The sequence below is a fragment of the Sapajus apella genome, unplaced genomic scaffold, assembly GCF_009761245.1.
Source record: "Sapajus apella isolate SASKATOON/1434 unplaced genomic scaffold, GSC_monkey_1.0 scaffold170, whole genome shotgun sequence".
NCBI lineage: Eukaryota > Metazoa > Chordata > Mammalia > Primates > Cebidae > Sapajus > Sapajus apella.
Window position 1 is genome coordinate 47,581 of NW_022437110.1, and position 13,906 is coordinate 61,486.

At 45.2% G+C, this 13,906-nt stretch overlaps 1 gene segment (V, D, J or C); it reads left to right on the plus strand.

The window, feature by feature from the left end:
• The first annotated feature begins 2,292 nt into the window (after nucleotides 1–2,292).
• Nucleotides 2,293–13,906, plus strand: part of LOC116542580 — a 57,874-nt gene continuing 46,260 nt past the window's right edge. The window contains 3 exon segments of the C gene segment in view: nucleotides 2,293–2,396; nucleotides 2,479–2,792; nucleotides 12,332–12,343. Coding sequence covers nucleotides 2,354–2,396; nucleotides 2,479–2,792; nucleotides 12,332–12,343 — 369 coding nt within the window.

Below are 13,906 nucleotides of genomic sequence, written 5' to 3' on the forward strand. Positions count from 1 at the left end.
TGCTATGTTGACTTGGATTGCATGTAAACTATAGATTTTATTTAGGGAAAGCTGGCATCTTAATTACACTAAGTTTTCCAGTCCATGATCCAGCATGTGGTGTGTCTCCTCATGTGCTCGTAGCCTGAGAACGTTTCACAGATTTCGCTGTGAAGATCTCACACATTGTTTTATATTTCTTATAGGTATATCCTGATTGCTTTTTATGTCTTCACAAGTCTTTCTCTTTCTAAATTAATTTTCTAAATGTTTGGTGCTTATATGTTCAAATGTCCTTGATTTTCTTAGTTTGAACAGTCTCTGTTTTTGTTTGGGGAATTTTTTGGCAGATTCTTTAAGATTTTCTCTGTGTACAACCATATAATATCGGAACAGAGAGAGTTTGGCTTTTTCCTTTCAACTTGAGGTGGGCTTTCTGGGCAATTCCAGGACGTGCAGGTGCTGGGTGGGTGGTGCGATCAGGTTGGAGAGGACATGGCTCTGTGAACAGCTGAACTCTGTGACCCTCGAGGACATGGCTCCTAGAGGGACTGCGGCCTCTGCTCAGCGTGACTCTTCCTGCAGCAGCAGCAACGGCAGCCACCATTCTTACCAGTTTCCAAAGCCACACCACAGGCCCTGTCAAGAGCGATGGGTGGAGGCTATGCCCTCTCCAAGGCAAGTCGTCATTCCCAAGCCCCACGATGTGGGCCCTGTAGGACACGCCGTCTGTCTGTCCAGACCTGTCCCACCTCCTGATCCTGCACCAGAACTCTTCAGAGCCCAGTGCATGAAACGGGCGCCAAGGAAATGAGGGTGGGTTCCTGGGAGGGAGCTGGCCCTGCATGTGAGACCCAGGAGTCTACTGAGTCTCCCTGGCAGCCCTGGGCAGCCCCCAAGGCTACAGTCCAGACCATGACCCTCAGTGTCTCCTTCCTGTGCAAGCCTGGACCTCCCCCTGGGCTCAGAGTGGGCTGTAGACTGAGAATGTGGGCGGGAAAACCTTTGTCTATCGGGGCTATAGTCAGACCCTACAGTGAGTCTGGAACAGGCGTGAGAGCTGTGGATGAGGACAATGGGTCCACCACTGACAGGAGGACACAGATTTGCCCCCTGCAGAGGCACAGCCCCACATGGCTGGGAGGCAGCCATACTCACTGCCCCGCGCTCTCTTCACCAGTACAGGGTTTTGGTGTCCACAGCCCCAGCCAGTCACCAGGAATGCCCTGGGGGCCGCCTTTCTGCAGTGTGCTCTGAGCCCTCTGACCATGCTGTGTGGTGAGCTCCACGCCACCCACCATCCTCCTGAAAGCAGATGACCCGCCATACCCTGGAACCACAAACCCCGCAAATCAGCCAGCCTGCAGTGGCCCTCGGATGTGGCGAGAAGTGGTGGCACCCCTGTTCCCGCCACACAGATGCAATGTCTGTGGGTGACACATGGGAGTACTGAGGAGTTACGGTGGAACCTCAGGCCCTGAGAACTACAGGAACTGGGTGCCACACTTCGGGGCCACGTAGGGAGAAAGTGTCACTGGACAGCAACGGGCCCTCCTAGACTCTGTGTGTGCCACAGTCACCTGTCATTAGCCCTGACTCTTGCAGATTCATGATTGAGGTATTTAAAAAAAAAAAAAAAAAGAGCTCCCACTCACTCACCCAACCCCATCCTGCAGCATTTCCACCGCCTGGGGGTTTAGGGTGATCTGGCCCTGTCCCTTGTGCTCTGTGGGCCTCCCTTTAGAAGCTCACGGCTCCATCCTGCCCCACCATGCAGAAGCAAGACCCATCCTCTTTCCACTGCAGGCTTTTCCAGGACCAGGATGCTGTCTTCCTGCCCTTTACTCCCAGAGCAGCGGGGCTGCCTGGGGTGGGGTGGGTGTTGAGCCTTCTTACTCTAGGGACCTGGCACATGGCCCCAGGAGCACAGGGAAGGCCCATCTGTCTTAGGGATGCCTCCTCATGCCTGGGGATGGGGCTAAGTATCATTGGCCCTCAGGGTTTGTTGCATGAATGAGTGAATGAATGGGCAAATAAATGCAGGGGCTCTAATCCGTTAACAAGAGTATGTAGACTTTGGTTGATGTAAGATGCCAAATGCTGGAATTCCAGAGTCATTACACCCAAGAGCCCTGCCTCTGAGCTGCTCTTTGGGTCCAACCTGCTTAAGAAATGGCTTTGTGGAAACCCAGTCACAGACCTGAGGGCCCCTGCACTTCAGTGAACCTCTTCCTCCCAGGGCCTTACATCAGCAAGTGATGCACACAGGCAAATGCCAGGGTGTGGCTTCCTGTTTAAATGCAGCCTTCCCCACGCAGAACTGCAGAGCCTGCTGAATTCTGGCTGACCAGGGCAGTCAACAGCTCTCCAGACAATGTCTGCCTCCTTCCTCGTCTTCCTCTCTGTGCTCCCATGGGGTCAGTGTCAGGAAGGTGCAGTGTTCGCAGCAGCATTCACAGAGTGAGGGGTGTTTAACTTTCTGTTTCCTTTCATCTCCAGGTGTCTTGTCACAGGTGCAGCTGCAGGAGTCAGGTCCAGGACTGGTGAGGCCCTCACAGACCCTCTCACTCACCTGTGCCATCTCTGGGGACAGTGTCTCTAGCAACAGTGCTACTTGGAACTGGATCAGGCAGTCACCAGGGAGAGGCCTTGAGTGGCTGGGAAGGACATACTACAGGTCCAAGTGGTATTATAACTATGTAACATCTCTGCAAAGTCGAATAACCATCAACCCAGACACATCCAAGAACCAGTTCTCCCTGCAGCTGAACTCTGTGACCCTCGAGGACACAGCCGTGTATTACTGTGCAAGAGACACAGTCAGGGAAAGTCAGTGTGAGCCCAGGCACAAACCTCCCTGCAGGGATGCTCAGGACACCAGAGAGGATTTAGTACTACCAGCACAGGGTTTGTACCAGGAGCAGGTGCAGAGTTAAGCAGAAATGGAACTTCCTGCTTTGTTTTTTTTTTTTTTTTTTTTTTTTTTTTGCTCAGCAACAGATATCATAGAAAACACTTTTTCATATTTTTGAAATCTGTTCTTAGTCTAATGGAGATTCCCTTATATGTGACTTAATGCTTTTCTCTTGCTGTTTTTGGAATTCTTTGTCTTTGACTTTTGACAATTTGACTTCCAACAGTGCCTCAAAAAGGTTCCATTTTGGGTTCTTTGAGCCTCCTGGATCTGGATGCCCTTCTCTCTCCCAAGACTTGGGAAGTCTTCAGCTATTGTTTCATCAAATGTGTTTTCTACACCATTTCCCTTCTCTTTTGGAATACCCATAATGCAAATGTTTGTTCACTTAATTGTGTCCCATAAATCCTGGAAATTTTCTTCATTCTTTCTTACTCTTTTGTGTTTCTTTTTATTCATCTGCCTGAATTATTTCAAAAGTTCTGTCTTCAACTTTAGGAACTCTCTTTTTCTTGGCCTAGTCTAATCTTGAAGGTCTCAGTTGTACTTTAAATTTCTTTCTTTGAATTTTTCAACTCTAGAATTTCTTTTGTTTCTTTTTTTTTTTTTTTTTTTTCACTCTTCAAACACTGATTCTTTATTTATAGAGCCTAGGATTCTTTTTATGATACATATCTCTGTTAAATTTCTCATTCAAATCATAAATCGTTTTCCCAATTTCATTGAATTTTCTATCTGTACACAATTGTATCTCCCTGAGTTTCTTTATCATTTTGAATTCTTTTTCTGACATTCCGTATATTTCCCTATGATTGGGGTCTGCTACTGAAGAATTACTGTTGTCTTTTTCCAGTGTCATGTTTCCTTGACTTTTCATGTTTGATGTGTTTCCACATTGATTTCTACACAACTGGTGGACCAGTCATCTCTTACAATTTAATGAAGTAGGTTTTGTAGGAAAAGATTTATCATTATAGATGGGTCTTAGGGTGTCAGTCTGGTGGCGTGTGTTAGCTTCAGTTCTAGGTTGATGCAGTAGTGTCATTTCTTCAGCTGCAGTCCACATTTGCAAGAGTCTCAGTGGCCTAGGCTGAGAGGTTTGTGGCAGTGGTAGTGCAACTTTGCTAGAAGTGAACTCACCAGGCTGTTTCTGAGGTCAGGGGCACATGCATCCACATGGTGGATCGACCAACTTGGTGCCAGGCTCACTGGGGTTGGGGACATGGGGCTGTTTCTCAGGCCCAGGACACAAACAAAGATCTCTTTGGCTGGCATGGGGCTGTGGCTTCTGAGGGCAATCCACAGGGGCTGTTTCTCAGGTTCAGGACACAAGTGCATGGCTGCTCAACTGTCCTGGGCATATGTCTCCTGGGGGCACCCCATGGGCTTTTTCTCAGACCCAGGACACAGTCACATGGCTTCCTCAGCTGGCCTGGATTTGGGTCCACTGGGGGGCTGAGGGGGCACAGGGTTACTTCTCAGGTCTGGCTCATGGGTGCACAGCTGCTTGTTGGCCTGTATAAGTATCTGCCAGGGGTGACCCATGATGCTGTTTCTCAGGCCCAATTGCAGGTGCAACATGGGCAGGTCAACACTGTATCTGTGGGAATTGGAGTGGGTGCCACAGGGCTGTTTCTCAGGCCCCAAGTGTGGGCACATATCCACTCTGCCAGCCTGGAGTTAGTATCAGGTGCTCAGTGGTCAGGGGCCTCTCCTGCTCAGGGGAGGGCACTCGTCAGCTTGGCCAAATCAGTGGTGGTTCACCCTGGACAGGACTGGCAGGCTCTTCCTCCAGCTGGATGTGCAGCAGCAGGGGTTGGGTTTTTTGCTGTGCAGGGCCAGAGTCACTGCCAATCCTTGGCCTAGGCTCTGCACTGCCAGGGTTGTGGCATTCAGCCCCCCACATATGGACATCATGGAGATGGAGCCCCAGTGCTGGAGACGGGCAGTGGCTACTGGCCTCAGGGCAGGATGCACTCCAGAGGTGGCTCTGGTCTCAAGATGGCGCTGGGTTGCAGCAGCTTAGCTCACAGGTGTGAATGGGGCTGGGGGAGGGAGGAGGGGAGAAGGCGGGGGGAATACACGCCTTGTGCTCCTGATCTGGGATAATTCCCAGCAACTCCTAAACTTGGCTGAGGGCTTGCAAAGACTGTGGAATTCTCCTGTTGTAAGGGCTGTAGATGTTTGCAGTGGCAGTGGGTGCTGTTGGGAATCTGCTTAGCTTTTCCCTACATGGGAAGTGCCTCCTGTGTCCAGGCCAATCCAATCAGGGGGAAGACAAGGCTGCAAAGGCCAGGTGCCTCCACGCTGAGCCTCTGATCACCACAGGTGCATGGTGCATTCCCACTCCTCTGCAGCACTCCATCTGATCAGTTGGGATTACCGACTAAGAATCACTCCCTTCTATACTCCAGTCAAACCTGCGCTGTTTCTTCTTTGCCTTGGTCCTTTCTTGTGGGGAGGGTGGGGAAGAACATCAGGCTTCTCTAGTCATCCATCTTGCTGATGTCATTCTCCATCCACACATGGGTTTTAAGTAGTGAATGCTGAGATTTCAGGAGAGGATACCTCTATAGAAATTCTGCAACTGAAAACCTCCTTAAATTGGCTGATTATCATTACAATTGGAGGAAAACTGCCAATGATCTCAAATTTCGAAGACAAAGACTATAAACAAAGATTAACAATATGTTTTCTGCAGGCCAAAATAATAGAGAGCAGGTCTACACCATATCTACTTAAGAGTTAATCTGCTTTTGTTTAATAAGTTAGCCTTAGTTAAGATTTTTAGTTTATAGAAGTGTGTGCATTGTATTAGCTAAACAAAGAGTGCAACTTATACTTTGTAAAACAGTGCTGGGTTGGTGAGAAAGCTTGTAAAGTGCTGACAGCCCAGGAACATGTGGGCATCGAAGACAGGAACACCTGGTCCATTGCTCAACCTCCTGCTGCCTGAACCTCAGTAAGGGTCTTGTGGCCTGGAGGAGGGGGCCTGCTCACAGGCTCCTAAAGGGTCTCTGTCTCCCGCCTGGAGGAGGGGGCCTGCTCACAGGCTCGTAAAGGATCTCTGTCTCCCGCCTGGAGGAGGGGGCCTGCTCACAGGCTCATAAAGGGTCTTGCAGGAGGCCTCTGGGCTGGTTGAGATGAGACTGGCATTTTCTGGTCTCCCACCTGTTCCATGGGTGACTGGGCTCTCCTTTGAGGTACATCACGTGGTTAGAACTTGCTGGCTCTTACCTATTCCCACACTCCTGCAGCTGCACCTCAATAATTATCTATTGTTTATGCAATACTAGTTTAGTTTTTTAGAATAACCACATACCCTCTACTAAATATAGATGATGTAAACTGTTCCATTGTACTCACCCCATGATCGACCCACCTCGAGCGATATGATTGAACTCTGTGTGTATTGCAATAAATATGTGTGGGGCCGAGAGCTCAGGGTCTTCACAGTCCTCATCTTGTGAAGAACCCCTGGTTCCATGCTAATGATTTTTATTTCTGTGTCTCTGCCTTTTTTTCCTTAATTCCCTCATCACCCCTGGGGCTTAGAACACCCACAGGTTGTGCTGCAGCTAGTCCACAACAGTTTTCTAATCACTTTTCCCCAAAATAATACTCTTCCAAGATGGAAATTTTTCCAGGGCATATAAGTACCTGTGTTCCAATAGTACAATGAGTCCTTAGTAGTCATAATCAAATACCTTAAATATCTTATAACATCTTTCACACAAAAGCTGCTGTATGTCTATTAGCTAATAATGTCTCGTCCAGACCAAGCAGCCTGAGCAAAGGGATTTCTGACCTTCGGAAGTCTCAATACTAACTGAGGACTTCAAACAAATGGGAAATGGTCACTTGGATTTCATGGTGAGGGTGAGGAAAGTCAGTCTATAGAGAAGATTCCATTATCTTAGTAAAATTGCATAGTTTTATTTTGCAGATTGGGATTACCAATTTACAAAGGATTACTGGTGTGGGCAGTTTTCCTGCTTTAGTCTTCCTTTAGGTTCCCGTGTGATATGGTTTGGCTCTGTGTCCCCACCCACAGCACATCCGGAATTGTAATTCCCATGTGTTGAGGGCGGGTTGAGGTGGGAGTGACTGGATCAGGAGGTGGTTTCTCTCATGCTGTTCTCATGATAGTGAAGGAGTTATCATGAGATCTGATGGTTTAAAGTGGCAGGTTCCCCTGTACTCTCTCTCTCACCTGCTGCCATGTAAGATGTGCCTTGCTTCCCCTTCACCTTCTGCCATGATTGTAAGTTTCCTGAGGCCTCCCTGGCCATTTGGGACTGTGAGTCGCTCAAACATCTTTTCTTTATAAATTTCCCAGTCTCAACTAGTGTCTTTACAGCAGTGTGAAAAAAGACTAATACACTATGGCTTCAAATCAGTAATTTAAAATGTGTTGGCTTTGCAATAAAACTTAAGATCCTTTGACATTTATTTGTTAAGTAATATTTTAAATTGGAAGTTTCATTCATGTTTTTATTTATTCTTATTTTCAAGGTATTTAAGGACTTTGCTTTGCATATGGTGGTTTCTTACACTCCACACTATTGGTAACAAGGGACCAGGTTGGGAGGCATTGGATTGGGTGACAGTCAGGAAGAGCAGAGTGATTTGAGTAGGGGCTGAGTGTATCATAGCTCATCAGTCTGGAATTTATAACTGGCCATGGCTGATTTAAGGAGATTTCTGCCAGACACCTCTGCCATGGCCATGCCCCATCTGGACCCCCAGCCATGAGATGAGAACCCAGCCATGTGGGGGGTCTGGTCATTCTGCTCAATATTGTAAGCGGCACATGCTATTGGATAATGTAGAGTTCAATGGCTATCATTTTATTATTATAATTTATAAACTTCCTACAATAAACTTATCACCTTTATATATAGGAACAAATATATATACCTTTTCCTCCCCTATGTCAATTTGAGCCCCTCTCTCCAAACCATCCTCCCCCTCTGTGACTCCACTATCCCTGCATTTGGCTGTGATCTGGCAAGTCCCTGCTTAGACAAGCACTCACCAGACCACTCTACTTGGCCTCCCCGTCAGCACCCACCTGGTCCACCTGCTTGAATACATGTTGTGTGGCCACACATGTAAACTGAACACATCTATTCTATGCCCTGCCCAGGTGACAGCACTGAGCAGCAAGAGAGAAATGATGCATTAACTATCAGGGATGCCAATTCATATTCTAGAGTCTTTCTCAAATATTTTTCAATATTCAAGAATTGTTGATTGTGAATTCGATACCCAATGAAACTATCCTTCAAGAATGAGGAGAAAATGGATATGTTCTCAAGTAAACAAAAACTAAAAGAATATTTGCTACCAGATGTATTCTTAAGGACTGGCTAAAGGAAGTTCTTGAAATAGCAAGGAAATTGAATTCATCTTATATCCTGCACATGTGCTCAATTTTCTCTCAATTTTAGCAGCACTTTTTAGATTCCATAGGATTTTCCATACAAATGGTCATGTGGTCTATATATAGAGACAGATTTTCTTCTTTTCCAATGAGGATAAATTTATTTTTTTCTTTCTCTATTACACAGGGTAGAACCTCTATGTTAAACCAAAGTGGTGAAAACAGACATTCTTGCCTGTTTCCTGACCTTGGAGTTTGGTCTTTTACTATGGTGTCAGATGTTATCTGTAGGGTTTTTATAAACGCCCTTTATCACACTGAGGAAGTTTGCTCCTATACCTACTTTTCTGAGAGTTTTTTAGTCAGACATGCATGCTAAAATTTATTAAATGCTTTCTAATAAGATGATTACACATCTTAACATGTGAATTAATTACATTAATAACATATGAATTAATTACATTCATTTATTTTTTAATATCAAATCAATTTTGCATTCTTGAGACAAACCCCATTGGGTCATCATGTGTTGTTATTGTTACATATTGGTGTTGGATTCAATTTTCTCAAAATTTGTTAAGAATTGTCACATCTTTGTTTACAAGAAAGATCAGTCTGTAGGGTGTTTTTTCATATATCTTTGCTTAGTTTTGGAATCAGGGCATGCTGGACTCATAGAATTAGTTGGGAAGATATTTCCTCCTCTTCATTTTTCTGAAAGAATTTACATAAAATTGGCATTATTTCTTCCTTAAAGATTTGCATGATTTCATAGTGATGCCATTGGCCTAGAGTTTTCTTCGTGGGAAAGTTTTTTTTTGTTTGCTTGTTCTGTGGTTTGCAGGTTTTTTTTTTTTAAGAGACAGAGTCTCACTCTGTTGCCCAGGCTGGAATACAGTGGTGTGATCATAGCTCACAGCAGCCCCAACCTCCTGGGCTCAAGCAATCCTCCTCCCTCAGCCTTCGGAGTAGCTGGGACTACAGGCATGCACCACCACATCCAGCTGCTTTTTATATTGCTTTGTCTTATTTTTGAGGTATTGCTATGTTGTCCAGGCTGGTCTTGAACTCCTGACCTCAAGTAATCCTCATGCCTCATCCTCCTATGGTGCTGGGATTACAGGCATGAGCCACTGAACACAGACTGTGGGAAAGTTTTTAACTAAAAATTTAATTTTCTGTTTCTTTTCCAGTGAGTTTTCCACTGCCTTTCAATCAATTTATCTATTTTATGTAAGTTGTTCAATTTATTGTCAAAAAATTTTTTAAACAATATACCCCTCTCGGAAGTTTAACATCTGTAGAATCTGTAGTGATGGCACCTCTCAAGTCCCTATTTGATCATCTGTGTCTTCTCTTTTTCTAATCATTATGCCTAAAGTTTAGTTTCATTGATTTTCTCAAAAAACTGGTTTTGGTTTCATTGACTTTTTTGTACTTTTTTTGTGTTACATTTCACTGACTTCTACTCTGATATTTATTATTTCCTTTCTATTGCTTACAGTAAGTTTAATTTGCTATTTTCTTAGTTTCTTAAGGTGGAAGCTTAGTTTATTGACTTGAGACCTTTCTTCTGTCTGGATGTGGACATTTACTGCTAAACATTTCCCTCCAACACCACGCTGTGAGTTTTTGTTATAGCAGGCTTGGAACTGGCCCAAGAAGTTCTCCTTAAACAGCTGTACCTATCAAGTAAGTGACAAATGACGTACCTGCCCTTCCCTCACCCAGTCAAGAAGTGGAATGTACTAATGAGTCATGTTGCTGCATAGCTCTGGATTTCAAGGTCTTTTCTGTGTAGTTTTCTCATCAGCATTGTTTGTTGATGACTGTAAGACTGATGATTTGCACCTGGCCTTGGTGAGACCCCCGAAAGGCCCTGCAGTTGGGCTGGTTACTTAGCAGAAAATACGCCTACATGGCCAGCAGGATACAGGAAGGTAGGATCGGCTGCAGCTGAGCTGTTGAAAGTAAGTTCCTATTTTCCTATTTTGTATTTGCATTTTAATAGTGAGACTTTGTGCTTATGTTACTTGTGTGAGGCTGTTTCATTCATAGCACTGTCATTTAAAGAGAAAACCCATTCACGGGAACAACAAACAACCTAGACACCAAGGCCCTTGTGCCATGCAAGGCTATATTGTGCAGTGATTGGGAAAACGGGCATTGGTCCCAAAAGTCTGATCCACATTCTGCCCTGATTAGTCCCCTCGCTGGTGGGCGAGGACAGAGCCCCTAAGAGCCAGCATCTCAAATCATTCACAAAGATGCCACTCTTACCTCACAGGGTGTTGTAAAGATTTAAATAAAGGACCCACACCATGTTCTTTGACAGGTGCTTTACATATACTGAGAGATCATAAGAGTGCATTATTATTATGTATAAACTAGAAAGCGTGCGAAGAGAAGAAAACCCGAATAAATATGAACGACCCCGTTTTCCTCAGTAGAAAAACTTCACACTCTGAAGGTACACAAATTAACCTACACATTTAATGTAAACCAAACAGAAGGTTTTGGGTACCAATTCTCAATGTCACCATGTTATACAAAAAGTAAAATACACAAGACAGCCCAAAGGATGGAAACAATGGATGTGGTCAAACTGACATCAGCACAACGTCTGTCCGGTCCTATGTAGCCATCTTTAAAATGGGTTACAAATACCTTCAATCAGGCCAGGTGCTGTGGCTCACGCCTATAATCCAGCACTTTGGGAGGCTGAAGTGGGCGGATCACAAAGTCAGGAGTTCGAGACCAGCCTGGCTAATATGTTGAAACCCCATCTCTACTAAAAATACAAAAATTAGCCAGGTGTGGTGACAGATGCCTGTAGTCCCAGCTACTTGGGAGGCTGAGGGAGAAGAATCTCTTGAACCCAGGAGGCGGAGGCTGCCGTGAGCCAAGATTGCGCCACTGTACTCCAGCCTGGTAAAAGAGGGAGACTCTGTCTCAAAAAAAAAAAAAGAAAGAAATGCCTTCAATCATTCACACAGACACGTGCGTTGAACAAACTCCAAGGAATATTCTCACCAGGAAAAGCAATTTGCAGATACCTGGGCATGATATGGATGCAGATGTGCATATGCGTTTCCCACTCACACGCAACAAGCCCCTCGTCACCCATACGCATGCTGTGTGTGTGTGTGAGTGTGTGTGCAAGTGCACAGGCAACAGTGTGCAGAAATGGGTACTGGGCGCCACTGTGAAGGGAGTTGGCCATCAGCCTTTTACTTCAGAGCTGTTCCTACCTTTTCACATCATGAGCTGTTTTCAGCATTATCGGAGCACTTAACACATGTCACAGGAGTAACAGTGTGTTGGAGGAAGCATTCAGGGGACAGATATTGTCACGGCTTGAGGGTAAAGTTCACAGTGCTTAATAATGGCCAAGATGGCAGCCAAGAGCTACACTCTGAAGAATGCAGCTTCACCCCAGAAACCCAACAACCAAAACCTGTCCCTTTTGACAGCCTCAGCCTGTGCTGGTTCAGATTAGCAAAACTGTATATCTATCTATCTGTCTATCTATCTATCTATCTATACACACACACACACACGTATATGTGTGTGTATGCATATATATGTGTACATATATGTGTGTGTGTGTATATATATATATACACACACATATATATGTACACATATATATGTGTGTATATGTGTGTATATATACACACAGATGTATATATATACACATATATACATGTATACATATATGTACATGTGTGTATATACACACATGTATATATACACATGTATTCATATATGTGTGTGTAAAAATATTTATGTAGGTGATGTATACACGTGTATACACACATATATGTATATATGTATACATGTATATATATGTATATATATATAATGATGTTGATTTGAAGAGCACATGGGGCGTATGCGTGATAAGGGTCCAAATTTTTACCTTAAAAAGAGAATACATTTTCTTTTCAATCACCTACACGGTGAACATTTTTTTAATACAGAATACATATATGCTTTATTAACCTCACACGAATGGGGGCAAGGAAAAGACTAGCCAATGTTTTATCAGCCAATATTATACTTTCATTTTTTATGGCCTTTTTTTTATACTTTAAGTTCTGGGGTACATGTGCAGAACATGCAGGTTTGTTACATAGGTGTATGTGTGCCATGGTGGTTTGCTGCATCCATCACCCTGCCATCTACATTAGGTATTTCTCTCAATGCTATCCCTCCTCTATCCCCCCACCTCCTGCTGTCCCTACCCTCGCCCCCACCAAACATTTTTTTAAAACCGAGTGAATTTGGTGTTACAAGAGTACACTGCAGCTTCTTCCGGCTACTTTTCCCTGACTATTGTAATTACATTGCCGTGGTTTCTCCTGTACGTGCCCATTCGTGTGCATGTCATCCAGACAGATTTCCTAAATCTGGCTTCCTGTAACCAAGGCCTATGAAAGAGGGAACGCTGCCTGGGAATCGTTTTTGCAGTTTATTTTACCTGGAGGCAAGAGCCCACAGTTCCGTGAGTGTCTACTGCTCTCCCATCTCTCCTTGTCTCTATTTTTAATTGACAAAAAAAAAGTGTGCAGATTCCTGGGGTGCAATGTGAAGTTATGGTTCTTGTCCATATTGTGGGGAGATTAAATTCTGGGGTGTAATGTGAAGTTACGGTTCCTGTCTATATTGTAGGAGGATTAAATTCTGGGGTGCAATGTGAAGTTATGATTTCTGTCCATATTGTGGGGGGATTAAATTCTGGGGTGCAATGTGAAGTTATGATTCCTGTCCATATTGTGGGGTGTTAAATTCTGGGGTGAAATGTGAAGTTACGATTCCTGTCTATAATGTGGGGGGATTCAGTTCCTGGGGTGCAATGTGAAGTTATGATTACTGTCCATATGGTGGGGGGATTAAAACAGGTAAGTGGCATATCCATCACCTCACACACATCGTTTCTTTGTGGTGAGAACATTTAAAATCTCATCTCATAGCAGTTTTGAAACAGACGTTATTATTAACTACAGTTGCCATGATGGAAAGGACCGACTCCTCCCATCCAGCAGAAACTACATCCCCTTTGACCAACATCTGTCCTCTCCCCGTCCACCCCAACCCCCAGCCCAAGAGAACCGCAAACACCCACCTTGCTGCCGCCACACCAAGTGTCCGGCTTTGATGGAATGGAGGTGAGGGTGGGGGAGACACTTTCACTCTGGAGCACTGGCCGCACAGCTCATCCTGAGAGAATGATGTGCCGAGACCAACTAAACCTCCCCTGCTCTTCCCACAGGGCAGAAAAGAGGCACCCCAGGGAAGGCACTGCCAGGGCATCATGGTCACCCAACACTTGTGCAGAAAGGAAGCACCTGCCCAGGACGCCATGGCACCTGACCCTCATCCCCAGGGGAGGACAAAGCCCTGGGCACCACGGACACCTGACCATGTGCAGGGAGGACTCTTGCTAGTGAAGAGGTGGACAAGAAACTGAGAATGCAGTCAGCGCACAGACATCTCACGCAGCTTAGGATGCACGGGGCCTCTCACCCCTGGGAACGCTGAGCAGCCCTGATACAGTCCTGCCGTATCTCCTGCTGGAGGTGTCAGGCACTCACCCCTGCACACTCACAGCCCTGCACACTCAC